General features: G+C 55.0%; 1 protein-coding gene across 1 annotated transcript; it reads right to left on the bottom strand.

Moving 5' to 3' along the window:
• Positions 1 to 232: 232 nt before the first annotated feature.
• On the bottom strand, positions 233 to 25664 carry RAB15 (RAB15, member RAS oncogene family). Its single transcript, XM_067550648.1, has 7 exons — positions 25475 to 25664; positions 11045 to 11105; positions 9428 to 9488; positions 8555 to 8632; positions 7328 to 7417; positions 6977 to 7042; positions 233 to 3945 (listed from the first exon to the last, which is right to left on the bottom strand). Exons 1-7 carry the CDS (start codon positions 25596 to 25598, stop codon positions 3787 to 3789), a joined length of 639 nt encoding a protein of 212 aa, XP_067406749.1. The 5' UTR covers positions 25599 to 25664; the 3' UTR covers positions 233 to 3786.
• Between the last annotated feature and the right edge of the window lie 1763 nt (positions 25665 to 27427).

Genomic DNA, 27427 nt, shown 5'->3' with positions numbered 1-27427 from the left:
CTGCAGGCAGCTTGCTGGAACTAGAACCACCCCTGGGGAAGCAGAGAAACCAGAGCCCCCCGCTGACGAGGGTTTGACGTCCAGCTTTACCTTTTCCTGGCTGCTGCTGCCCCAGGTCAGGCAGAGGGGACACAGACCGGTGCCAGGACTGGGGTCGCCTTCTACAGCATCCAGGCCCGGGATCAGTCCCAGCTTCACACAGGCTAGGGGAGTGTGGGAGGTGGGCGATGGCTCTCAGCCTGCATCCCACAGGGTGTCCCAGCGGGTAGCTGGTCCACAGGTCCAGGAAAGACATGGCTCTACCCTACTTATCGAGGCCTGCATTGCCCAGCCAGCCCCAGAGAGCAGGGCGCTCTGGCCAGAGGCAGCTTTCGCCAGGGCAGCAGCAGCTGACAATCCCTGCAGCCACCTGGGCCAGGTGCTCAAAGTGCAGACCTGTCCCCTCCTCCCAGATCCCTGGCTCCTATCTCCGGCTGCTGAGATTCCCACAGAGCCGCAGCAGGAACAAGGCAGCCCCCTCACCGGTTTGAAATCACCTTTATTTTGTAAACGTGTGTGTAAAATAATGAACTCCAGGAGCAGGTCACACGAGGCCCCCCCTCCGGGCAGGCAGAGGGCACCGCGGGCACAATGGACACACACAGCCGAGGACTCAAAGGGGCGGCTTTATGTTTTCTAACGGGATCTCAGGACAGGATGTGCAGACAGTTGCTGCTGCAGATGAAGAGGCAAGTGGCAAAGATCCATGACTAACAAGACATGGGGCAGGCAGGATGCCCGGCTCAGAGGGGCCTGTTTGTCTCCAGGTAGAGGCTCAAGGCCGAGAGCTGAGATCAAGGAGAACTTCAAGGGGGGCTTGCTCCTTAGTGCTACCTCCCTAGTGCAACGAAGGAAGCCTTGTCCGCTAGCCATGGAGGTGGAGGATCAAGGAGCTGGGAGCATTTCTCTAGGAACCTGACCACCCACAATGCAATCGTACAGCCACGTGGCATCAGGGTAACTTACGCGGCGCTGCACCCAGCCTGTTAAGCAACACAGCAGCTGCAGGGAGGTTTAGACCATCGTCTCTCGCTCCAGTGCCAGCAACAGGACTACCCGTGCAGTGCTTCAGAGAAGCAGCCCCGCTACTCCACAGAGCCAAGGCTCCCTGCGTGGGGCAGTCAGGGCTGCCGCCTTCGCTGACACATGGAGCCCCACAGAAGCCATCCAGTGAGGGGAGAGTTGGAGTCTAATGACCCCCAGCGGCAGCCGTTACTGGCTCGGTTCGGAGCGTGGGAGCTGCGTCCTTGGGGACGAACGCAGAAATACCCGGGTGGATTCCTGCAGTGCCGAGGATAGGACAGCACAAGCAGGAAGAATCTGATGGGCACAGTCTGCCTCCTGCAACAGCACGCTCCGCCCGCATCCGCTGCCCGTTGGCAGGGTGCCAAGACATCCTTTGCCCGCCGCATTCTTGTCTTTGCAACACGCCACGAGTCCCCGCTTCCCCCTTGTTCTGTATGAGGGCTCCTGGGTGTCTCGCCAGCAGCTCTCCAGAGAGCGTTCCAGGGAGAGGTGGGAAAGCTGAGCGGATCCCATCACAGCCCTCTGTTTTCAGCAGCCGGGACCCAAAGTCCTGCTTTCCTGCAGGGTTGCTGAACCTCTGCTGTTGTCCACTGCCCCTGCAGGGGCAGGACATCTGCCCCACGTCCCTGCTGCGTTTTAAGGTGAGTGTCACCTTGCGGTGGGACAACAGGATGGACTCTAACAGGCAGCGTGCTCCCAGACCTGGCAGCCAGGCTTGCCCTGCCCCCCAGATGACCAGGGACAGTGGGGGAGGGCCATCGTCAATTACCCTGATTAGCATAGCAGCCCCCCTCTGGCAGGGGGTGTGGCAGACCCTCCACCCTGCACATGCATCTCACGCCAACTTCAGCACAGTGTGGAACTGCCAGCACCGGCACAGGAAGGGTTAATACTTGCAACATGAGACACTCCCTCCAACCCCATCCCTCCCCAGTCTCCCACAATCCTTGGACAACACCAGAAGGGGAAAGGGGTGGAAAACAAACAGCACGATTTAACACATTCCTGGGTAGGAACAAACCCATTTCCCGGCTGGTTAAGTGGTGTCTGTCAGCTCCAAAGAGTCTCCTAAGAAATCAGCTGCAAGAGGGGCTCAGCGCAAAGCCAGGAGGGTCCCTCTCCCACCCAGGCACTGGCTGGCAAGGAGCCGCTCCAGCAGGGATAGGCCTTACAGATCAGTGCCCAGTGGCATGGACAGGGCAGCCCCACTTTCCGCCCACATTCAGGCTGGGAACCGGACTCAGAGCCATGCAGTGCAGAGAGCCAGCCTGGCATGGTCCAGAGATGCTCTAACAACCCCACGCTGGGCCGGGCCAGGGCGCAGTCCCACAGGGGAAGATGGCAGGTGAGCCCCAAGATCCTGGAACGTACCGAATGCGCCAGGCCTCAGGCCAGCCAAGCAGGAGCCGGGAACAGGATGGGTCAACCCAGCACTGGCTGTAGTTCTCTGCTACGTCCCCCAATGGCCGGTGGGGTGAGTGATAAACAGGTGGGAGAGATCTCCTCCAGGATCCAGCCAAATGGATATGTGGCTTGAGCAACTCCTGATGTGATGTCCTCGGCCAGTCTGGAGCGGAGGAAGGCCTCGGCATACATCCGCCCAAGGGGTTCCCCTTTACCCCAGGCAGTGGGGGGACCCAGCCAAACAAAGTATCCAGAGATCATTCAGCCCCTGGCTAGGCATCACAGGGTCGAGCATCTGGTGCCCGCCAGCCCAGGCCAGACCCGGGCAGCCCCAGACAAGCCAAGAGATGTCTTCCACCAGCTACCAGGGCTCTCGGGGGGGTCTCCAGGCAGTGACACCAGTCAGGTCCAAGACGGCATCAGAGCCCTTGCTGGCACTGAGAAGCTGGGGACAGGCCCATGGGGTTACGTGCCATGCCTCCTCCGCCCGCCTCACTCACCAGCCTTGGGGGCGGCACGGCCCAACTGTGGGAGCCCAGCAGCCAGCCGCAAGGCCCCTGCCCCTAGAGGACTGGCCCCATTCACAGAGGCACTGGCCGGCCACAGCGCTTACCGCGGTCAGCGAGAGCTAGGAGGGATCAGCCTTGCGAGACCAGTCCCTTCCCTGGGGCTCCTGGGTTCCTGCTTGGGCCCCAGACTCCAGGCAGCCGAGTGGGTGGGGGGAGTTTAGCAGAGGTTATTGCTCCCCAGGCAGCCCCAGAACCCACCACCACCCACTGCATGCGCGGGCGTCTGCTGCAGCGCTGCACCCAGCCAGGCACCTGCAGGGCAGGCAGCCCAGAAGACGCTGGGAGGAGGAGGCAGAGTGTTTGAGACAGAGCCATGTATCCAGAAAGCCCCTCTATAAAGCTGCAGCCTGGTGCTGGGAGCCCCATGGCCTCACTCTGCGCGATGAAGAGGAGTCCTTGTTAGCACAAGGAAGCAATCACAGCTGTGCTGGATCGCGCAGGCACAGCCGAAGTCCAAGCGGCGCCTGTGGGTGCCTCCTAAGAAGGCCACAAGGCTTATCCTGCTCCGGCTTGGGGCGAAGGGGGGCACAAATCCACCGGGATGGGCAGAGTGACACTGGGACGTCTGGCGCACACAGCATGTTGGGAGGAACCTATGCAGCATGGCAGACCCGGGGGATGGCAAAGGAGACAGGCCAGGGAGCCCGAGGAGAGTCCAGCAGTGCAGGGAGCAGGCGGAGGCCGGAACGGAGCAGGCCAGCCAGAGCTGGGGATGCACCTGGGGGGGCCCAGGCAGTAGAGAGGCCCTTCAGCACCAGCAGGCTTTGGGAGAGTTCTCCGCCCCCGCTGGTTTGCACTCCTCCTCCTCCAGTTCCGCCAAGTTCAGTTCATCCGCCGTATACGTGCGAAGCCCGTCCAGCTCCTTCCTGTGAGCCTGCAGGACCAGCTCCGTCAGCCGGGTGAAGGACTGTGGGAGAGAGCACGGCATTAGACAGCCTACCAGCGCCTCCTCCAATTCATAAATGCTGTAAGATGCCAGCCAACAAGGCGGGAAATGGGGGGGGTTTCAGATGCTGATCTGCCCCCTTCCACTAGGCTCCCCTCCCTCCCCATTAGTTGTCAGGCCCTCAGCTATCTCTTGGTGCCATCGTGATGCAAACAAAGGAGAGATCCTGATATTCTGCCTTGTGTTCTCCTTTCCTAGTTATACTTTCCTCCCCTGCCGCCCATCCTGGCTCTGACCAGGGAACAGGAACTCGCTCAATGCTATCGACAATGGGATTCATAAAGCAGCGTAGGGGATTGGCAAAACGCTGCCTTATCAACGGATCCCATCAGCCATTGGTGTACGCAGCAGCGAGGTCGCTGACCACCCGGCCAAAGCTGAAAGATCAGAAACTCAGATTGGAATGACAGTTGAGGATATTGACACCCTGTCAAGGTAAATGTTAGCTGAAATCAACGGTCAAAAGATGACAGATCCTCTGAGCGATAGCAAAGCGTCTCGGAAAAATCACATCCACCACCGTGAGATTGTGGATAGGGCATGCAGCAGGACTGAAAATCAATAGAGATGGGACCAAGATATAGCCACTCTGGAGGAGGGATCAGGAGCAGGCTTTAACACCTGCCCATGCTTTTGAACGTTGCATAAACACATGCCTTGCCAGAGTTTAACGGTATAATAAAAAGGAGGCCAAAAAAGAATTTGAAGGGCAATTAGCAAAAGACACAAAAACTAACAGCAAATTAAGTACATCAGAAGCAAGAAGCCTGAAAAAACGGTCAGTGAGGCCACTGGACAATCAAGGTGCTAAAGGAGCACTCAAGGAAGACAAGGCCATTGCGGAGAAGCTCAATGAATTTTTTGCATTGGTCTTCACTGCAGAGGATGAGAGAGAGAGTCCCACACCCGAGCCCTTCTTTTTAGATGACAAATCAGAGAAATTGACCCAGATTGAGGTGTTAATAGTGGAACAAATTGATAAGTTAAATGGTAATGAGTCTTCAGGACCAGATGGTATTCACCCAAGAGTTCTGAAGAAACTCAAATATGAAATTGCAGAACTACTACCTGTGGAATGTAATCTATCACTTAAAGCAGCCTCTGTACCAGGTGACTGGATAATAGCTAATGTAACACTGATTTTTAAAAAAGCCTCCAGAGGTGATCCTGGCAATTACCGATTGGTAAAGCTAACTTCAGTACCAGGCAAATAGGTTGAAACTATAGTAAAGAACAGAATTATCAGACACACACATGAACAAGATTTGTTGGGGAAGAGTCAACATGGCTTTTGTAAAGAAGAATCATGCCTCACCAATCTACTAGAATTATTTCATGGTGTAAATAAGCATGTGGATAAGGGTGATCTAGAGTGCATATATTGTGTACTTGGACTGTCAGAAAGCCTTTGACAAGGTCCTCCACCAAAGGCTCTTAAGCAAAGTAAGCAGCCATGGTATAAGGGGGAAGGTCCTTTGCTGGATCAGTAACTGGTTAAAAGATAAGGAAACAAAGGATAGAAATAAATGGTCATTTTCAGAATAGAGTGAGATCAATAACAGGGTCCCTCAAGGATCCATACCAGGACCAGTGCTGTTCAACGTTCATAAATGATCTAGTGAGGGGGGGTAAACAGGGAGATGGCAAAGTTTGCAGAGGATACAAAATTACTCAAGATAATTAAGTTCAAATCAGATTGCAAAGAGTTACAAAGGGATCTCACAAAACTGCGTGACTGGGCAAAAAAATGGCAGATAAAATACAATGTTGATAAATGCAAAGTAATGCGTATTGGAAAACATAATCCCAACTATACATATAAAATGATGGGGTCTAATTTAGCAGTTACCACTCAAGGAGGACCTTGGAGTCATCATGGACAGTTCTCTGAAAACACCTGCTCAACGTGCAGCGGCAGCCAAAAAAGCTAACAATGCTGGAACCCATTAGGAAAGGGATAGATGATAAAACAGTACATATCATAATGCCACTTTATAAATCCATGGTACGCTCACACCTTGAATACTGCGTGCAGTTCTGGTTGCTCCCATCTCAAAAAAGATATATGAAAAGTGGAAAAGGTACAGAGAAGGGCAACAGAAATTATTAGGGGTATAACAGCTTCCATGCAAGGAAAGATTAAAAAGACTGGAACTGTTCATCTTAGAAAAGAGATGACTAAGGGGGAATATGATAGAAGTCTATACAATCATGAATTTTGTGGAGAAAGTGCATAGGGCAGTGTTATTTACCCTTTCACATGACACAAGAACCAGGGGTCACCCAATGAAATGAATAGGCAGCAGGTTTAAAACAAACAAAAGGAAGTACTTCACACAATGCACAGTCAGCCTGGGGAACTCCTTGCCAGGGGATGTTGTGAAGGCCAGAAGTATAATTGGCTTAAAAAAAGAATGAGATACGCTCATGGGGGTAGGTCCATCAATGGCTATTAGCCAAGATGGTCAGGGATGCAACCCCATGTTCTGGGTGTCCCTAGCCTTTGACTGCCAGACACTGGGAGTGGATAACGGATCAGTAGATAATTGCCCTGGTCTGTTCATTCCCTCTGAAGCACCTGGCACTTGCCACTGTCGCAAGAGAAGATACTGGGCTAGCTAAACCATTGGTCTGACCCAGGATGGCCATTCTGATGTTCTTATTGTAAGGAAAGTGAGGCTTATAAGGTGGGACACCTTGGATCAAGCCTTTGCAAAGGAGCTTGTACACGTTCCCAAATTCAGTCTCAAATTCATGGCCTGAGATAATTATCGTGAGACCAGACAACAACTACTCTGGTAGAACAGCAGGTTTCTGACCCGGGCCAAAGCAGAACTCCTGGTGGGACCCGCTGAGGGATCAGCTCAAAATTCAGTCTGGAGAGAGCTGGGGAAACCACCGGCTCTGGGCTCTTTTCCAAGGTTTGCCCATCCGATGGCCAGGAGAAGAGCCCGCACTGCACCCCCATCTCAGAACATCTCGGGTCGCTCACCTCCTTAATGTTGAAGTTGGTGCAGGCACTTGTTTCGTAGAAGTCCATGCCGTACTCCTTCGCCAGCTGGAAGGCAAGAGAGTCCCTTAGACAGTCACAGCATGCAGAGAGGACACAGAGATCGCCAGCCTCAGCCCCGTGGAGACAAGTCCACCTGCCCCCTCCAGACACACTCTCTCACTCCTCAATGCTGGGAGCATGCGGGCGGCTGGAGGCAGCCTGCCGGGGGTGGGCAGGTAGGGAGGAAGACAGAGTGTGCGGGGTGTGGCCCCCACAAGGAGCAAGGGCCTGGGCACCTGTTGAGGGGGGCAAGACATGCTCCACGGTGCAAGGCCAGACCCCGGCGCTTACCTGCAGGCCTTGTTCCCTGCCCACTTGTCTCTTCTGCTCCTCGTCCGCTTTGTTGCCGATGAGGATCTTCTGGACCCCATCAGGTGCGTACTGGGGGGGAAGGGAAGAATCATTAGCCCATCCCAGCATCCACTGGGGCACCACCCAATACACCCCCTGCTCCGCCGATCGCGGGGGTCCCAGCATGCACTGGGGCACCACCCAACCCAACCTAGCTCCACTGATCTTGGAGGTCCCAGCATGCACTAGGGCACCATCTAGCCCACCCCCAGCTCTGCCGTTCCGCAGGGAACGACCCCGGGGCTGCCAGCAGCAACAAGCCAAGACGCCCCGGAGCAAGGGGAGACCCCAGGGCTCAGCTTAGACCGCACCCAGAGGCAGCGTTCAGCCCCATCTGACCGCCGAGCCCTTTCAAGGAGGTCTCCACTGGGCACCCAGGATCACCAGTCGCTCACCGCAGCCTTGGCCGCAGTGTGTCAACCCCCAGCAGCCTTTGCTAGGAGTGACAGCCACATGGCAGGGGCGCAGGCCAGGCAGCAGGCCTACCCCGAACCCCTCCCACACTGAGGCCCAAGCGACCCCGGACACTGGCCTGCGGCAGAGAGGGCAATTCAAAGGTTCCAGTCTCCAAGCAACGGCCCTGGCTGCTAAGGCCCGTCCTGGATGCACCATGGCATCCAGCCACTCAGTGTGACCCATTGCCACAAGCCCCACAGTTCCCACATGGCTGAGCAGTACCCGGCGCCAATGCCCCCTCTCAGCTCTCCTGACACATGCGGCTGCCTGGTGCCACACGTGCTCTGCTGCTCACTGCTCCCACAAGCCTGCACTGCGCGTTGTCTGCAACCCTCTGCACGGGCCACGGGCCATCACCGATCTGTGCTTGCGTGCAGCCCACTCTCCACCACTGGCGGTGCCCCACACTCCCAGCTGCCCACTCCCTCACACCGCAGGCGTGGTCATTCCCCCAGAGCCGTCCCTTCCAGCACAGCCTGCTTGGCACCCAGACACCAGCTGTTGGTTTCCCAGGGGCTTGTCTGTCACTGACGGGAACCTTGCCACATCTCGCTGCTCGGGGCTCAGCTCCAGCACCAGCTGCCTGCTCAGGCCTCTGCCTTAGGCCGGGGGACACCCCCTTTCCCCCCCCCCCAATCTCCTGCATAAGCTCAAGAGTGAGAGGCCACCGAGCCAGCCAGGGAAGACAAGTGGCCCCACACAGACTCCCACCTCGTCCACGTCGCTGGCCCATTTCATGATGTGCTGGTAGGAGCGCTCGCTGCTGATGTCGTAGACCAAGAATATCCCCTGCAAAGAGACCCAGCGCACAAGGGATGGGGTGGGGGAGCAGTGGACAGTCTGACCCACAATGCACTGGGGCAGAGAAGAGGCCACCCTCCTCCTACTGTTTGCACCAGCTCTCCGGGGAACCCCGGTCATCTGAGCATGCCCACCTAACCTGCAGTCATGCCATCATCCCAGCGACAAACCTCCTAGGCCGGGCCACAATTATCCTTAAGGGACCCAGCATGGCCTAGTGGGTAAGGACTGGGACTCTGGATGCCTGGGTTCCATCCCCAGCTCTGCCAGCCCCCTGCTGGGTGACCTTGGGTGGATCCCCTCCCGATCCCTGTGCCTTGGTGTCTCCTCCCACCCTTAGTCTATCGAGCTCTTTGGGGCGGGGCTGGCTCGGGGTGAGGGGAAGGGGGATCCTGGAGGCAGAAGTTAGCATCACTGCCCTTCAAGGTAAGCCTGCTCTCTGTGGCACCATCAGACCCCCACACCCACAGTGCCATTTGCCCACGCAACTACCCAGCCCCTCTCTCAGTCTCTAGCAGAGCACCTCTTGCCCCTGGCTCCTGGGGCAGTGAACGCCAGGGGGCCCCCAACACTGGTTTGGAACGGTGCCAGAGGGACACCATGAATCTACAGGGGTCGCGTGACCCACTGGCCAGCAGGTTTTATGGGTCCCACTTCATGCCAGGCCCACTGGGGATGGGGGCCGATCCCGCCCCAGCTATGGGGCCTACAGAGATGTGTGCCGCCCTGCCCTGCCGTCACAGCCAGCGCGCTAGTGCCCCCTTCCCAGGGCAGCAGCTTTACCTGGGCTCGTCTGTAGTACTGCTTCGTTATGGTCTGGTACCGCTCCTGGCCCGCCGTGTCCCTGCAGCAGAGCAGAGATCGTGTCAGTTGCGGGCGTTCCCTGGGTGTCCTCACCCCCGCTGGGTACCCAGCTCCTCCTCCTGGCCATAGGCGGGAGCAAGAGCCACAGAACAAACAGTGCCACGGGGCGGGGGGGCAGCTGCAGACCCAGGGTGGCCACAAACCATGGGGCAAATGACTCATGGGGCATCAGTGGGGGCTGGTAATTGGTGCCAAGGGAGCCACGCCCCACACACTAAGGGCACGTGGACGCTTGCAGCCGGAGATGTGAATTCCAGCTCAAGGAGACAGACCCACGTTAGCTCTGATCTCACAAGCCTGCCAACAACAGCGCGCGGCCGTGGCGGCACGAGGGGCTAGCTGGCTGAACACGTGCCCGGCTGAAGCCCTAGCGCCAGACTTGGTGGTGGCCAGCGGAGGGGAAGCAGCCCCAAGTACGTACCAGGGTCTCAGATGGGCACACACATCCCTGCCATCAAGAATGACAACGACACCCCCCCCCACACACACACACACACACATACTACCTTCGATCTGAGAGGATGTCCCTATCTGATCTCTGTGTCCTGGGGTCGTTAGCTGCTGCGTCACCTGGCTACCAGGCGGGCGAGTAGGCAGTGCCACGATGGACAAGGGACAGCTGTGCCCATTGCCCCCTCTGCCGGGGAGCGCAGCAGCCAGCAGCTCCCCTCTCGGGCTCTGCTCTTCCCCAGCCCCTCTCCGTGAGCTGGCAGGCGGTAGCTGGGCGCATCAGCAGGAGGGTGGGCAGGCCTGCCACCCCCAGGGCCCTACAAAGATAGCACAGAGAGCACCGGGACCAAATCTCTGCTTTCCTCCAGCTGCTTTGAGCCAGGCCCTTTAAGCCAGCCACATGGGCACTGCAGGCTGAGGCCAGCAGCCCATCCAGTCCTGTAGCCTGTCTCCAGCCCCAGCCAGCAGCGAGGGAAGGGAGGGAGCCCTGCATCCCATGGGCAAGCATGCAGCAGCCAGCCTGTGGTGGCGGAGTTTACCTAGCCCCAGCTGCAGTGATCCGTCTACGGCACACACTTGCCCACAGCCCCAAATGAGAGATTTCTGTCTACGGCGGCCCCTCCAGTCCCAGAGCTGTTCACACGCTACATACACAACATCCATCACCACTGAAAGGCAGCCACCTCTGCAGAGGGACATGGCAGCTGAAGAACTAAGCACAGCAACACCACAGGACAAGCTAGGGCAGGAAGCGAACGGGCACGCTGCTTCTGATGGAGACTGAGCAGGTGGATTCAGGGAAACACACCTGAGATGGAATTTGGCCAGGAAATGCAGACCAACGCTTCTGCTCTCGCAGAGGCTGCCATGGTATCTTGAACAACCACAGAAGCACTGGGAGAGAAGAGTGCCTCCTACTGACTGCCACAGTGCCACCACTCCCTGCAGAGGCCACATGGTCTGTAGAGGTCTTTACACCAAGTACTGGCCCAGCTGGGTCTCAGCCGGTGATCTTCAGCAGCATCCCTGCACTGGACCACGGCACCCTTGGCCAACACCCCTCCCACCTCCAACTGTGGCACTCACCAGATCTGTATTCGCACTTTGATACCATCCACTTCTATGGTCTTCATCTTGAAGTCGACCCCTAGGCGGGCGAGAAGAGAGGCGTTATGGGAAGCAGTACTGGAGAGCTCAACTCAGATGCCAGGCTGCTACCTAGCATGTTGCAGTGTTGGCCCAATCCTGTGTTTATGAAATACATGAAAGAACAGAGCCACAAACACTCTCCCCCTCTTCCTACCAAGAGGCACTTCAGCCTGATACACTGTACCTTTAATCAAAAGCTAAAACCTCAACTGACTCTTATTGTTCTACCCTTTGAAATGTTCACTTCAGTCCTTTAAAATATTCATTTACTGCATATCATTGGAACAAGAGAGCCCAGATTTTTGTCTAAGCTATTCTCTGTCAGTCCTACATTCCAGTTTGACATGGTTCCAAATCATATTATTTAGTAATAATTCAAGGCTGTCTTTACTTTGAATAATTCTATGTTTTAAGATTATTAGTAAAACCGCTCCAATTTTATCTGTTGATTTTACCCACTTTCCAAATATTTGTAAAAACCCTCTTAAGTAAAAGAAGCCACACTGTGAAATGTAATATACCTGGCAAAAATGAAATAATGTTTGCTTTAAAAAAATATGTAAGTTCTTCAGCTAGGAGTTGGCACTGAGTGATTGAAGTGTGAATGGCTGAGCAATTGAGGTGGGTGTAGACAGGGAGAGTGATTGAACAATTGGTCTAAATAAGGGATATTGAAACATGATGAAGAAAACACCAGCCTCACCTCAAACATTTGAGGAAGGAAAAAAGAAGCAAAGATAATAATTTTTACCACTGAACTGGTGGAAGAGGAGTCCATCCTGATAACTTTGGAGTCATCCCACTTCAAAGGATAAAATCTGATCAGGCTTGCAACAATGTGGGTGATTAAGGATCACACCAAATGCAGATGCAGCATGATAGAGCAAAAACCCATAGACTTACATGGGGTCTTTTTCCTATAAAATGGGACAGAAAGATGAAGGCTGGAGGTTCGGGTCTACATCACCACACCACCCAGGAGTACTGGTGCACATCAGCAGAACCTTGCTCCTCACCCTCATGCTACAGTCACCTGGCCAGTGACTACCATGAGCACCAAGAGGCTGGTAACTATAACATCTGTGAGATCCCTATGTATGTTTGTCTGTCTCCCTGTCTGTGTGTATGAGTGTAAATGAAAGTACCAGTCGAACCATGTGTCAATGAAGTTTACTTTATTAAAAAGTCTCTGTATTTGTAATCACGAGGTAAAGCACAATATTGATATTGATACAATGTTGATACTGTTTTCCTGGTATTTACATTATTGATACTATTTCACTAAGTAAAGCTCAATATTGATATTGTTACAGTGTTGATCCTGTTTCCCTGGTATTTGCATTATTGATACTATTTACCAAATTCCTGTATTCACAATAAATGTGGCTTGTTGCCTTATCCCCTGAAAAAGATCCTGTGATATCTGTTATTTGAATAACAGCAGGAGGCATGGCATGGGGTGTGCATGGCCCCGGGAGGTGTCGAGGCGATCAGCAGCCATGCCCTCTCGGCACAGGGGTGAAACGGAGAGCAGAGGTTTCCACTGGCTTGTGCTTCTCACGCCACCCAGGGTGTGCTAGACTAGAGACGACCCACAGAGCAACTGAGCTGGGAAGCTCTGTCCAGGATATAAGCACCTCTCACCCCATGCATTCACCCCCATCCGTCCAGGGCCCTAAGGGCTAGAACAGTGCCTTGGTATAACTGGAGTCAGCAGGAGCCACGCCTGCTGAACGCAGCCCTGTATCTCCACCCAGTGCCTCCCCTCCGGCTCACCATGCTCTGCCCACAGACAATCCGGGATACTGGGGTGAGGGTCCTGTAGGAACCGGGTTTTGTTCCGCTCCAGCAGCACATTCCCTCTGGGGGCAGCGTGAGCAGTGGGTAGTGGAGGGCAGGGGGATACAGGACTGTGACCCCTGGATTTCAGCTTACTCCTTGCCCAGCCGCCTCCCCATTTCCCACAGGTCCCCATGCCCCCAGGCCACACAATCCCAGAATCCTCTCCGGCATCTGTGCGTGGAGCCACGTCGCCAGGACTCCAGTGCCAAGCACCCGCAGCCCCCCAGGATCTGTTGGATTTCAGTGAGGAGTCCACAAACCGCCCCACACAATTGGGATACACGGATGGACCCATGTGGGGCAGGCTCCAGTGTACTGCATGCTGAGGGGCAGCGGTCTGGGTAAGCCAGGGCAGTAGCCCCAGCCTCACTACTTTCTACACTGGGCGACAGCACCATCTTCAACATCCTGCGGGCTAGGAACAGGCCAGCATTCTGGAGACGCTGGCACAGACAGGCTTAGGGCACCGCTTCACAGGCTCCACCAACCCCATGGAAAATTCTCTGGGTCACCCGTTGACATGACAGCCAGGAGACTTGGTGCTTGCAGCTCTCCGTAAATGGGCTTCAGTAATGCAATGATAGAGATGAGCATGGCTTGTTCAACTCGGCCAGCCCACTGCTCTGGCCAGTCGGCGGTAAGCTTCCAAGCACAGCTCGTGTGTCTCATCAGCGCTTCCTAGGCCACTTATTCAGAGAGGCTAAGGTCTGTCTTTTTGCTCCAGAGTTGTACAGCACCTAGTGCAATGGGGTGCAACCATAATAACCACCTATGATCTTTTGCTGAAAGCATCCTGTCTACATTGGTTGTGTGAAGGGGGACACGCCCAGCTCAGAAATAAGCGACCTGCTGCCAGTGGCAGCTCTCCACAAAGCCTGTTGTGAAGAATCATCTCTGTGCTCAGGGTGCTGTCCATCAGGACTCCCCCTCCTTCCCCAGCCAGATCCACTTAGGTTTCCCAGAAATCCTTCTAGCTCAGCTCCAGATCTGACCTGCTGATTACAAAGCAGAGAGAACCTTTGGGATTTTAAAGTGGATGCAACATTAGGCTTATAACCAGCTCCACTGCAGATTTTGCAGGCGATAGCGTCGCTCCACCATCCATTTAAAACCAGAACACTCCAAAAGACATTACAGTTGCAGAGTGAAGCTCTCGAGAGCCAGGAATTGCCTAGACAACCTCAGTTGCGCCCCCTTCTCCCTAAGCATCAACACACATACACTCACACACTTTGTTTCCATCAGAGTTTGAACCCAAAACTTTCACCTTCACAGCACAAGAGGTTAACATCTGTGCTAAACAAGTAGCAGATTTCACCCACCTGTGCTAACTGGTGGCTATATAGACTTATCTCTGTGGACCAGCCGCCAGCAAGACACACAACAACCTCTTTGCCAGTGGACTACACACAGCAGTGGTATATTGGGACTCAGAATTCCTTTCTTCTGGGCCAGCAGTGGGGCCTAGCGATCAAAGCAGCGGTTACGAAGAGCATAGCCAAGCACATAGGTTTGGGCAGGTGCACTCTGAGAGGCAATGCAGCTGAGTGGATGAGACTCTGGTCCTATTCCCAATTCTGCCCGACATGACCTTATGCAAACTTAAGTCACCTGGAAGACATGGGGATATGATATTTGCCTGCCTCTGAGAGTTGGGATATGAGGCCTACTAATAAGGGCTGTGAAATGCACTTCAGTATTAGCAACAGACAGCAGGAGAGGAAAGGGGCTCAAAGCAAAACATCCTGGCCCAGAGTCCAGTGCAACTTCTCTAGGCTGGAGAGTATTTGGTGCAGGAGACAGACAGGCTGGCTGGCCCAGGCAGCTTGTACAGGCTTGGGAACACGTGCCAGGCAACTGGAATAGACAGAGTGTTAAGAGCAAGCACAAGTCCTCCTGTGTGTGTGCACGTGGCAGTTTCCTGTGGCTCAGCACCATGGCCACATCTGGATGGATTGTCACAGAGACGGTGACCCTGTAAGATTTTGAGTCCCGGATCCAAACCCGGGAAGTGCTAAAACCAGAAACAGCTGGGAAATCATTTGGACACCGGCGACGCTACCTATTCCATCCTAGCTTTGTTCTCAGGTACAGTTACACTCTTTGTGCTGAAACTTTCCAGTGAAACCCAGCCTGCAAGAGAGACCACGCTTCAGCCAGAATGGGAACAGTTTCCCAAAGCGATAAGCAACTCATTACCCTCTGTTTTCATGGGAAGCACCGGGCAGCCTCCCAGGCACCCCTGCCTGTGCCCCTAGAAAACGGGGCCCAAGTCAGTGTCCAGGAGTGCTATGTTCACGGCACACACAGAAGTTAGATTGAAAAAAAACCCATAATCCTCTGCAGAATGTAACACGAGCTTACTGCTAAGATGCACAAGAATCCCAAATCAGCTGTTCAGGACGCAGGCAGCTCCCTAGCTCAGTGATCTTCACTGTTTTTCAAGCGGGGGCCCCTTTGGCAAAAAACCTTCAATGTGAGAGCCACATCAACTCCTAAATTAACACATTGCTCTGTACTCCTTAATGATGTCATGTTACAGAGCGACTTGTGTAACTAAAACTTTTGTTTGTCCGTTTCATTAATATCCACAGTTACGACCTTATCTGCTTTTGCTCCTGTTTCACTTTCCGATTTGCTCTTTGACAGAATTAAGAATCTATCCGTTCTTTCGAGTCACCCACTGGGGCCGAAAAATAATCTATGACACAAACGGGTGAACACGCCGAGTTCTACGTTGGTTGCTATGGTAATATTACGGTTATTATACAACGATATACTTCGATGTACTTATTGGCGCACATCGTACCAGGTGGTCAATGTGCCGTGTAAAGAAGGCGGACTTTGATAGGCTCGGTACATATTCTAATGTTAAAAATAAAATAAATTGGAATATAAACAATTAGTCAGTGAGCCGCACTTAGGGTCGATGGGAGCTGCCAATGGCTCCTGGGCCTTGCAATGAAGAACAGTGCCCTAGGCAGAGTGGCCCATTCGCCCTGCCCTGGACTAGGCTAGCTTCTTCCAGACAGATCAGAGGCTTCTCCACAGATCCTCCTAGCCTGCAAGCATGACCAGGGAAAGCCCTGACTCTTAAAGTGATAGCTTGCCCTTCTAACCCAGTCCTCGATACCCCACAGTTTGGGGACATAAAATAAACCGAACAAGAGGTTGTTCATTCTCTTGGAAACTCAGTGTCTTTGGTCCCCTTTGCGGCTGTTTCCCTCCACACATGCCTTAAATGCAACCACATTTGCAAATGCACATATCCTTGGCTTTTTGCTACAAGATGCCATAGCTGCTGAGCCTGGCTGCCTCTCCCACAAACCACAGCTCAACATCCCAAGAGCTCCTCCGGAAGCCAAAAATAGCCCTGCATTGTGTCTGATCACTGCAGCTTCATTGTGATTGTCTCATCTGTCACCAGCCAAAGACGTGCAGATAATGGTCCTGCAATAGCCAGCCTGCGTTATGTGCTTGTAGATCAGGGAACCCGTGCTCGGCGCAGTCATCTGGGACGGTGTGCAGGGAGCCTCCCATGCAGAGCCGTCCCTAGGGTATGGCGAATTGGGGTGATCGCCCCAGGCCTTGCGCTTTGGGGGGCCCCACATCAGAACGGGTGTGAGGCGGGTGGTGGGTGGCTGCAGCCCGCCTCCCAGCTGGGAGCAGACAGGAGGCTGCTGCCAGGGACCTGGCTTCCTGCCAGGACCGGGTGGGAGATGGGCAGCTGTAGCCTGCCTCCCGGCTATGTGCCAGGACTAGGCAGGAGGCCCACGCAGTGTGGTTTGCCCTGGGCCCCGCACCCACCTAGGGATGGCCCTGCTCCCAGGGCCGGTACGAAGACACTGGCCCCGCTGAATTGTCTGATTGCTTTCTGGAGAGCAAGGCCAGAAAAGTCCATTCTGATCATCCAGTCTGACCTGCCGCAGAACTGGCGAGAGATGCCCACCCAGGGATCCCAGAACCCCTGGCCGATCCAGACCCTAAAGATCAATGCAGCACAGCCGTCTCTGAGTGGGACACTGCCAGGTACTTAGGCCCAACATTGAGCATCTTAAAGGGATTTTTACAAAACCTTTGATTTCTTTGAGTTCAGCAAAGGTGGAAACCCAAGCCAAGGCCTTATCGACACACAGATTGTAACCGTCTAACTTAAAGCTGCTGTAGTTCAGTCAACATTAACCCATGGGTTGACACTTAACATCAGCTTACTTCCATCTAGCGTCCTTTGGAATTTACCCAGTGAAGCTAGAACAATACAGACCAATGTAAGTGTTGGGCAGGGAAACCCTGGTCCAGCCACTTCGATGCCTTACAAATCCGCAGCACGCAGATGCACGCAGATGAGGATTGTGCGAGCGACATCCTGTTTGCTGCAGCCCAGCAGAGGCGCGTCCCCTCCTGAGCCCATTGCCAGCACCTGCCCATGCCACAGACAGGGCTGCATCTGGCCCCCTCTCCTCCTGCTGCCTGGGGCGGTGGCAGGGCGGCCAGATACAGCTGTGCTGTGCAGTATAGCTAGAGACCACAGCAGCTGTTTTTTCCAGCTTGGGTTTCAAGTAAGCCCCTATGATTCATGCTTGCTGCTGTGGCAGAACTGCCATCCTCCACCCCTCCCACCACACACATACACAGAGGCCTGGGACCCTTCCAAAGCCTGGCAGGAAGTGAAAAGCCCCTCCAGTCACTCATAGGGTACATGATGGCTGTCCGAGTGGAGATCCATACTTATCTCTCTGAAGGGCTGAGTCAGATCCTGCTGGTCACCTCACCCCACCCCCATTCCTCCCAGGGAGCGAAGATATTCAAGGGGAAGCCACCACAGATCTGCCCCTGTCTCAGCTGGCAGCATTAAAGCAGGCCAGTGCTTCTCATTATGCTTCCTGGGCTTGCAGGCGCTTCACCCCTTGCTGGAAAAGGCATGCACCACATTAAATGAGCCGTAGGGGCTCACTCATTGGCACTGCCCTGCAATGGCTTTTGGGGCAGTGGGAATTCTCTGCATCCCCTCCACCTGCACACACAGGACAGCACGAAACGTGGTCCTATGCCGGCAAGAGGCCCCTCCAGCACTGCCTGGCATGCAGAGAATGATGGCCGAGGGGGATTGCCCCTCAAATCAGAGAAAAGGGCCAAAGACTCTCAGCCAGGCAGGCACCATGGTTTCCATGCAACAGCAGATCGCCTACGAGCACGGCCTCTAGCAAGGCAGCTGGGGAGTTCAGAGGCTCAGTTGCTGTCACAGGCCGTTATAACCCAGGGCTGGGCTGTGCTGAGCATTTTACACACACAAGCCCAGTGGTTCCCAACCTGTGGCCTTTGGGGTCTTTCAGAGTGGCCCGCCGCTCCCCTCCCGCTGGCTGCAGAAGGGAGCTGCTGCCTAAGGACCCAGGTGGAGCGTGTTGCTGCGGGGCTACAAGACCGGTGCAGGCTTCTTGCTGCAGCCAAGGGGATGGGAGATCAGCGCTCCCCTCCCCCTGGCTGTAGCAGGAAGCACGGCAAAGCACTGTGCCTGGGTTCACAGGTACTGGGGTCCCTGCTGGAGCCAGATGGAAGGGAGTAGTGATCTTCTGTCCCTCTGGCTGCAGAAGGGAGCCACTACCTAGGGATCCAGGTATAATGCACAGGGCTACAGGACCCGTGGGGTTTCCTTGCTGCAGCCAGGGGGATGCGAGATCAGCAATGAGACAGCCTCCTCGCTGAACTCCTTCCGTCTGGCTGCAGTGGGGTACTGGGGGGCTGCTGGCGGAGACTGGTGGCCCTTCAGGGTTGTAAAAATTATATCTGTGGCCCTCGAGCTGAATAGGTTGGGAACCGCTGCTCTAGTGGGTAGAGACAGGAGAAGCAACGCCCCTATGTTTGGCACATTCTATCTGAGTGACAATGTGACTAAGGGGATAAGACTCAGGTCTCCCATAATATGGACTTGGATCCCTACCACACCAGATCTCTCGCGGCCTGTCTAAGGTGAAACCAGCCAATCGCTCTCACTGAAGTCCGTGATAAATTCACGATATAGTAGATACTCATTAGTAGCAACGTATCGGTGCCCTATTGCTACGTTGCTCCTAAGCACCTGTTGCTGTTATGGGGAGTGTCGACAATTCACAGTAGGGAAAGTGTTCCCAGGGAAATGTCCCTTGTAAGTGGCGGTTATTCTTCCAAGGTGTTGCTGCAAACAAGAGTCTACTGTATATCAACGAGAGCAAGCCAAGGCCCCTAGAGTCCACAATAACCTGACTTAATTAGAATATATTCTCTTCAAAAATAGCCCGTTAAACCTACCTGGAGACCTATGCACGCTCTAGAAAAGTTGCAGGATAAGCTGTGTTTGGAGCAGAGGTACCTAAGGAAACATTAGACCAGTCTCATCATCAAACAGAGCAACTTAAGTGAGCTGTAACTCAAAAACGAGGGGTGTGGATGCTTTAAAAGTTGGCCAAAAACCCCTAGATGCTCACATTTCCCCTCTGTCTTCAGAATAAATCTGGCAAGTCAAACTTACAGTGGTAGAGAGGCAGTATGGTCCAATAAACTGAGCATTGACCTGGGCTCCCAGTTCTGCCGCTGACCTGCTGAGTGACCAGTGACATCCTTTGTCTCATCTACTGAGACTGTAAGCTCTTTGGGGCAGGGACTGTCATTTTTTATATATCTGTACAGTACCCAGCACAATGGAATGTGACCTGGCTGTGGCCACTTGGCAGTACTACAACATAAATGGTCAATACACACCAAAAGTGACATTAAGCTTGCGCCAGCAACCAGGGTTAGATCGGTGGTTCTCAACCAGGGATACACGTACCCCTGGGGGTACTCAGAGGTCCTCTGGGGGATACATCAACTCATCTAGATAGCTGCCTAGTTTTACAAGAGGCTACATGAAAAGCACTAGCGAAGTCAGCACAAACTAAAATTTCATACAGCCAGTGACTTGTTTGTACTGTTCTATATACTGTACTATGCACTGAAATGTAAGTACAATATTTATGCTCCAATTGATTTATTTTATAATTATATGATAAAAATGAGAAAGTGAGCCGTGTCTCAGTAACAGCGTGCTGTGACGCTCTTATTTTTAGGTCTGATTTTGTAAACAAGGAGTTTGTAAATGAGGTGAAACTTGGGGATACGTAAGACAAATCAGACTCCTGAAAGGGGTCCAGTAGTCTGGAGAGGCTGAGAGCCGCTGGGTTAGATGATACCAGAATTCAGGGTGCCCCGGGCAATTGCAAGGAAAGCCCTGGTCAGCTCCTGAATGGGGCAGGTCAGGACAGAGGGAATCTTTGGAACATTGCCTCACATCTTTATTGAGCATGTGAAAAATGAGATTTTTTTCAAGGGCTTATAATTTGATCAAAAATAGACACATTTTCACAAGGACGGCAAAACGCTCCACACCATCCGGGCAAGCCCCCTCACAAGCCACTGCTCCAATGCAAGGAGACACTAGAGCTTTTCAATTAAACACATTTTTTATAAACATGGGCAAAACAATATTTTATTCCTAGCCTCAGTCTCAGAAACGGCTGAATTATTTTTGCTGAAACTTTCCAAAGAGATTCAGCCTGAGACAGACATCCAGTAAGGGAAGTTTCAGCACAAATAGTTAAAGGTTGGTAAGCAATTGAAAATAGGGTCTTATAATGGAAAATGTCAGGCAATCTTAACTATGGATGGAGCTGATAGACAGTGGATGCCACAATAATTATTTGATTTACAGAGCTCCTCAAATAGTTTGTGAAGCTTTCAAAGCCTCTTCTTAAGCTATGCGCGCTCAACCCTCCCACCCCCGTTTTTGCTCCAGGAAGCAGAAAGTTGACACCCTGCCTGGTGGATCTGGATTAGGGCATCTGTGCCCTGACAGAATGATAGTGTATCGGTGCCAGCAAACGTTAAACATCAGCTATGGAGTAAGAAATTAGAGGCATGTGGAAAACAAGCCGTATGACATCAACGGCCAAAAGTGTGGGAGGAGAGAAGTGTGGTTCGGTTAATTATTAGATGTATTGCAGTAGTGCCTTGAGCATCTAAACCCAGATCAGGTTCCCATAGTGCCAGGCACTGCACAGTTCACAGAAACAGTCCCTGCCCCAAAGAACTCACAGTCTACACAGACAAGACAGACACCAGGTGGGAAGGGAAACTAAGGCACAGAAATGGGAAGGTCTTTTCCCAGATCAGCCAACAGCACCATGGCAGAGCTGGAAATATATAGTCAAGCGTTCTGTTCCTGGGTTGTAGCTGCCCTATGCGTTAATCCAGCCGATGGGAGAATTTCTACAGCCTGTGCATGCGGGGGAGGGGTAGGCTGAATGGCCGCAGAGGGGCCCCATCCGTCTTCATGCTTCGGGTACCCTGGGGGGGAGGGGAGAAACAGGATTGTCTGCATTGCCCTCAGCATGCTCCTAACACTTGCAGCTCTGAAAAGACAATGACTATAATTCAACCTCATGCTTCAGGGCTTCAGCCGGTCAATCTGCAGAGGTCAGGAAGGAATTCCTCCTCTCCCTCCTCCTGCTCCTCCCCAATGCACAATTGGCCAGATGTATTGTGGGGTTCCCCCCCCCCACTTTCCTCTGAAGCATCAAGAACTGACCACAGCTGGAGACGGCATACTGGGCTGGTGCTCTGAGGTGGACAAGAGAACCCTTTTTCCTAGCTGGCTGGTTCTTGCTCACATGCTTAGGGTTATACTGATCACCAGATCTGGGGTCAGGAAGGAATGTTCCCCCTGAGCCGGCGGGGGAGACCTTCTCCTTCCTCTGCAGCACGGGGCAACAGGTATCTGCTGGAATCAGATGGGCTTCTCTCACCTAATCCATTCCCCGCCACTGCAGGGGCCTTGGGTGTTGGTGGCCCCTCGTTCCCACCTGGTCTCTGCATGGGGCTCACAACAGAAGGACTGAAATGCCTTAGTGTAATGAGTCTTTGGGCTCAATACAGGGGTGAAATTTAATCGCCTTGGCTATACAGGAGGTCAGACTAAATGATTAATTCCCTTCTCACCTTACGCTCTGAAATGAGCCATTAGATCATACTGCAGGAGAGCTGCCCATTCCCCCAGAAGGAAGGAGAAACTGCGGAAGGGAAGAAAGTAATTGGCACAACCCAATGCAGCTTTGCGTTTCTAAGCATTTAGTACGTCAGTTTGCTGGAACTCTCAATATTTCCAACTGCTCTGCCCTGAGTGTGCACAGAGAGAGGGGCAGAACCGCCACTTGGGGACGCTTGATTTGCCAGAGGCATCTGACCTCCCGTATGCAGCCAGTGTACCGCTCTTGGGCACAGCACCTCAATTTCCCTTTTCTTTGATGGAAGCTTTCCAAGGGAGAGAACGCCCACTGCAGAGGAATCAAGGGCTGTAGATGGAGGGAGCTGAATTTTGTAGAGCTGTGTTTTTAACAGTTACAGTTTCAGTCTGGTCAACTGATCACAGGACCGACCTATTTCTCTACTAGCGCGCATTCAGCATACTGGGGAGGCCAGCCACCTGGAAGGGAAAGTTAGTTGCTTTGCACCTTTTGTCAGGGAAGGCTCATAACCCTGGGTGAAGGAAAGCGTGCTGGGTTTTCACCTACCAATACCCTGGAATGACAGCACTGAATGCAAGTCACACTATGCAAGTAGAATAGCAGCTAGCAAATAATGCCACCTGGTTCTTGTAAAGCATTATATAAAGCAGGTCTGTATTATTATCCCCATTGCACAGATGGGGAAACAGAGGCACAGAGCAGGGACATGACTTGCCCATGCTCATCAAGCAGGCCAGTAGCAAGCCAGAAATAGAACCCCAATCTCCTGAGTCCCAGTCCAGGGCTCTATCCACTAGGCCACACTACCAGAGATGAGGTGCTGGAAGTGCTACTTGAGTCAGATGTTAGCAAAGAGAGATCAGACCAGACTCATGGGGAGTGGATTCTGAAGCAAACAAAGCAGAGACCCCTGCACACTGGGACAAGCTGTGCATCCACTCAGAGCTGGCAGAGTTTCCCCTCCACAGGAAACCAATTTATGAAGCCAGAAGCCTGCAGTGCACATCCAAGTTATCCTGGCTTGACCAAAGGGGCTGCCCCCGGTGTAGAGCACGCTCCCCTCTCCTCATTATCCCTTCCGAGGCTCACAAAAGGACACAGCAGAAGGCAGGCTCAGGGAGATGCCCCAGGGACCAGAGGGATTTTTTTTTAAGCCACTGCCCAGCACCTGCTCCCCATTCCTGACCAGGCCCAGAAAACGTCTGTCCCTTCATTGCAGGAGGGCAGGGAGTGCCGCAGCCCAGCGGGGGTCTCCGAATCGCACCCTGCACACCACCTGCAATGGCTCAGCATTCACCTGGGCTCACTCCAAGAGGCCAGCATGCTCTCAAACTCTGGCCTGGCCCCTTCCCAGCAGTTCACTGCCCTGAAGCCCGAGGATTGCTATTCCCTATACAAAATAGCCACGGAGGTTTCCATTAGGCACACTAACGGCCACCCCTTTGGGGTCCTGCTATGCTCCTGGCCTCAGTGGCAACAAGTTCCACAGGGCAACTGAAGCTCCCATCAGCTGTGCCGTCTTACCATTGCCTCGAGCATCCCCTTGTTCTTGTGCCCAGAAAGGCGAACGGGGGCACCCGCTTTCCTCTCTCGCTCAGCTGTTCTCTGTGCCTCTCTCAAGGGGGCATTTCGAGCTGTCCCAATCTCTTCCTACAGGAGCTTCTCTAAGACCCTGAGCATTTTCCTGGGGGAGGGAAGGTGTCAGAAGAGAGACCAGCAGTGACGCCCTGATCTCTCCTGAAGGAGCCCCAAAAGTTCCGTTGCTGAAGAACTCCTTTCAATGGAGCGGAGCGTTCAGGCACTGCCACATCTGTTGCCCTAGGGGCAGGATTCACACCTAACAGGAGGGGGACAGCGCAGAACCGGCACAGAAAGGCCAAAAACAACTCCTACACGGCTGTCCCTGGGAGCAAGCTCTCTGGCAAAAGATGGCAGCAGCCTGCATGGTGGATTTATAGAGTAATGGCCTTTAAATAGCGCCTTCCACCCAGTCAATACACACAGCGGTCAGGGACATGCAGCCGCACAGCAACACTACACCCGGGTGTGGAAAGGGAAGAAATGCCGGAAATGAACGGAACTGCAGGGGAGCATGGGTAATTACCTGGCATCCCTAATTTTGGGATCAGGCCCCGCCACCAAGACTGACAGCCCGAGCACAACGTGTCAGAGCATGGTGCAGCCAGGACCTCTGTATTACTCTTCTCCAGAGCCTACCAGGGGAGAAGGAAGGCTCAGGAGCAATGCAGAGAGACTAGCTACAGCAGCACATCCAGGATTTCCAGCACCAGGTCTTGCAGCACCCAGGCCCCCTTAGGAGTCACCAGATCAGGGAACAGAGAATCCCCCCTACACACACACATTAGGTCATGGGCCTGAAAGATTTTTGCCCCCCTGCCAGTGTCCAGGAGGGACCCAAAGCATTGACAGCACTGGAAGATTTTCTGGCCGATGTGAGGGGCCCCTTTTCGGGTAGAGAACCACCAGAAAACCCCTCGCTGTGGGTCTCCCAGTGCTGCACGGGGCCCAGTGGCTATTTTCTGTGGGCAAGGGGTGATAGGCAAGGAGTGACCCAAGAGCTGGGAGAGCTTCTCCAACCCAACTCAGCCCCAGCGGTTTCCCCCTCTGCCCTCCCTCGCCGGCTCCCAGCCTAGCCCCATGGATTCCTCACCTACCCCGCAGCTCCCAGCCCGGCTCCATCGATTTCCTCCTCCTCTCCCCCAGAGCTGCTCCCAATCGGCCCCATCATTTCCCCACTTCAAAGCCCAGCCCGGCCCTATCGATCCCCCCTCCCACGCTGCTTCCAGCCCGGCCCCATCGATTCCCCACCTCGGCGGCTCCCAGTCCGGCCCCAACCCGCACCCCAGGCAGCGACGCGCGGTGATGAACAAAGAGCCGCCCAGCTTCTGGCACTGGCTCCGCCCCCCGGCCGGGCGCCCCTCACCCCACCCGGCCCCAACTTGCTGCCGTCGCCCCTGCCCCAGCTCCCCGGCACCGTGACCAGCTGCTCCCCTAAACCGGGGGGGGGCTGGAGCAGCGTGTGCAGTGGGGGAGCTGAGAGCCACTAAACCCACCCAAACCCTGCATAGGATGGAAACCACTTTACCCCCCCCCATCCCTCGTTCCAGCACCTACGGCCAAAGCACCGCACCCCCCCCCCCCCAGCCGGGCACCGGTGCGCCCCTGCCCCCCAGCCCAGCCCCATCGGCATCAGTGCGCCCCCCTCCCTCAGGACCAGCCCCCGCCCCCAAGACCAGCCCCCCTGCCCCGGTGTGCCCTTCCCCCCCTCCAGAGCAGCCCCCTAGCCCAGGCCCCCCGGCACCCCAGAGCAGCTCCCCCATGCCCAGTCCGGCACCAGCGCGCCCCCCTGGGCCCAGGCGCACCGGCGATGGTGAAGATGAGCCAGGAGCCAGGTGCGTTGTGGCCGAAGCGTCCCCCCCGCCCCGAGGGGCCCAGCCGGGCCCGCCCGCCGCAGCGCAGCGCACCGTACCGATGGTGGAGATGTGCGAGGGGTGGAACTGGTTGTCGGTGAAGCGGCACAGCAGGCAGGTCTTGCCCACGCCCGAGTCCCCGAGCAGCAGCAGCCGGAACAGCACGTCGTACTGCTTGGCCATGGCGGGGATGCGGGGCGGGCTGCGGGCTCAGCCCCGCGCCGCGCCTTCTGCCATCGCCGCCCGCCCGCCCGCGTCCGGCTGGGCTCTGCAGCCCCAGCGCCCACCTGGGCGGGGAGAGCCGGGACCGCGCCGCCGCAGAGCCAGGGCCGGCCCCTTCCCCGCCGCCGCCGCCGGCCGCTCTCCGGACTGGGAAGGACGCGGGCCGCGGATAGGGGCGACCGACGTAGAAACGCCGCCCGAACCCGGAGAGCCTCCTCAGTCCGGCGCTGGGCGGGGGGAGCTGCCCCGGAGGTGACCAACGCGGGGAAGCTGCCTGAGTCTGCAGAGAGCCTGAGCCCATTGTGGGGTGGGGGCGCTGGCTAGAGGCAGGAGGGGGCAGGGGCTGGGGGCACTGTCTGGGGGTAGGAGGGGGCAGGTCATGGGTGATCTGGCTGTGGGCAGGAGGGGGCAGGGGTGACTGACTCAGAAACACCACCTGAGCCCACCGAGAACCTGAGTCCATCACTGGGCTGGGGGGAGCTATCCCAGGTGTGACCAACACAGTGACACTGCCTGAGTCTGCAGAGAGCCTGAGCCCATGGTGGGGCAGGGGTGGGGGGTGAGCTCGTCTGGGGGTGAGTGATGCACTGATGCTATCTGAGGCTGCAGATAGCCTGAGCCCATAGCTGGGGGAGGGCGAGGGGAGGTGGAGCTGCCCCTTTTATTAGCTCTGAAACCCACCACCACCATCTCAGCAGAGGACTCGTGGGGCAGGTCCGCTGCTGTCACCCCGGTATAATTGTGTGGGGACAGCAGGCGCTGCCACCTACAGCCCTGTTCTCTGATGGGCAGAGCCAAATCCCTCCCCCAACCCTCCAGGACAGACCCTTTCCCACAGGCAGCCAAAGAAGCAGTGACCCAGGGAGGGGGGCACGCCCCACCAGATGGCTTTTGTGAGGTGGCCCCAGCCATTACCATCCCAAGAAAGGGCGGGGCCACAGCATGAGGGTGGAGCTATGTTGGAGTACGCAAACAGCCCTGGACCGTGTCAGTCGTGCCCTACCAGCAGTTCCATCTCCCAGCCCCAGAGCGCCTCTGTTGGCCCATGTCACACCCTGGGCAGCTGCAGAGCTAAGCTCCGGGGCATTGCTGTGGTCCATAGCGCAGAAAGGAAGGGTCCCAAGGCCAGCCCCTAGATATCCCTCTGCCTCTGGTGCCTGGCCTTGTGGAAGTTGCAAGGCAAAGTGCACCCCTGGTGGGCGTCGGACCGTGCTGGCCTGGAGGAGAAAGCTCAGGGGCTAGAGCAATCAAGCTTTCAAATACCACCGTGCCCTGGAGACTGAGGTGCGAAGGCAGAGAGCAGGGACTCAGCCCCTTTGCCCTGGTGCCGTCCTATGTTCCGTAGGGTCTGAGCGCAGGGCAGCTGAGCTGTGTGAGCAGCCCCGGGATGTGCTGGGCGAGGAGGACGTTGCAGAATGACATTTACTACCCACATGTCTCTGATGAGACCAGATTACCCCAGAGAGTCCCAGGAGGACGGGGAGCACCCAGCGCAGGGAAATATTGACCTTTCAGGTGATCTCAGGCAAGTGCTTTCCCCTCTCATCCCTTGTCTGTTTAGACTGTGCACTGTTCAGGGCAGGGACTGGCAGCACCTGGCACCACAGGGTCTCTCACTGCTCCCATAACACACCTGTTCCCTGGTTTCATTTCTCTGCCTTCAGCCACAGGCACAGAACCGGCCATTCAGACAAACTGCCTTCAGTTCTGGCTGCTTTGAGCATTGCCGGCTGCAATTCCTATGGCTCAAACCGTGGCTAATATTCCTGTCTCTTTATTGGTACCTTCAC

This window comes from Emydura macquarii, unplaced genomic scaffold (assembly GCF_026122565.2).
Source record: "Emydura macquarii macquarii isolate MOO-44397 ecotype Brisbane River unplaced genomic scaffold, CSIRO-AGI_Emac_v2 contig_1305, whole genome shotgun sequence".
Classification (NCBI taxonomy): Eukaryota; Metazoa; Chordata; order Testudines; family Chelidae; genus Emydura; species Emydura macquarii.
Note: the sequence above shows the minus strand (reverse complement) of the source record. Positions and strands in the feature narration are given on the sequence as shown.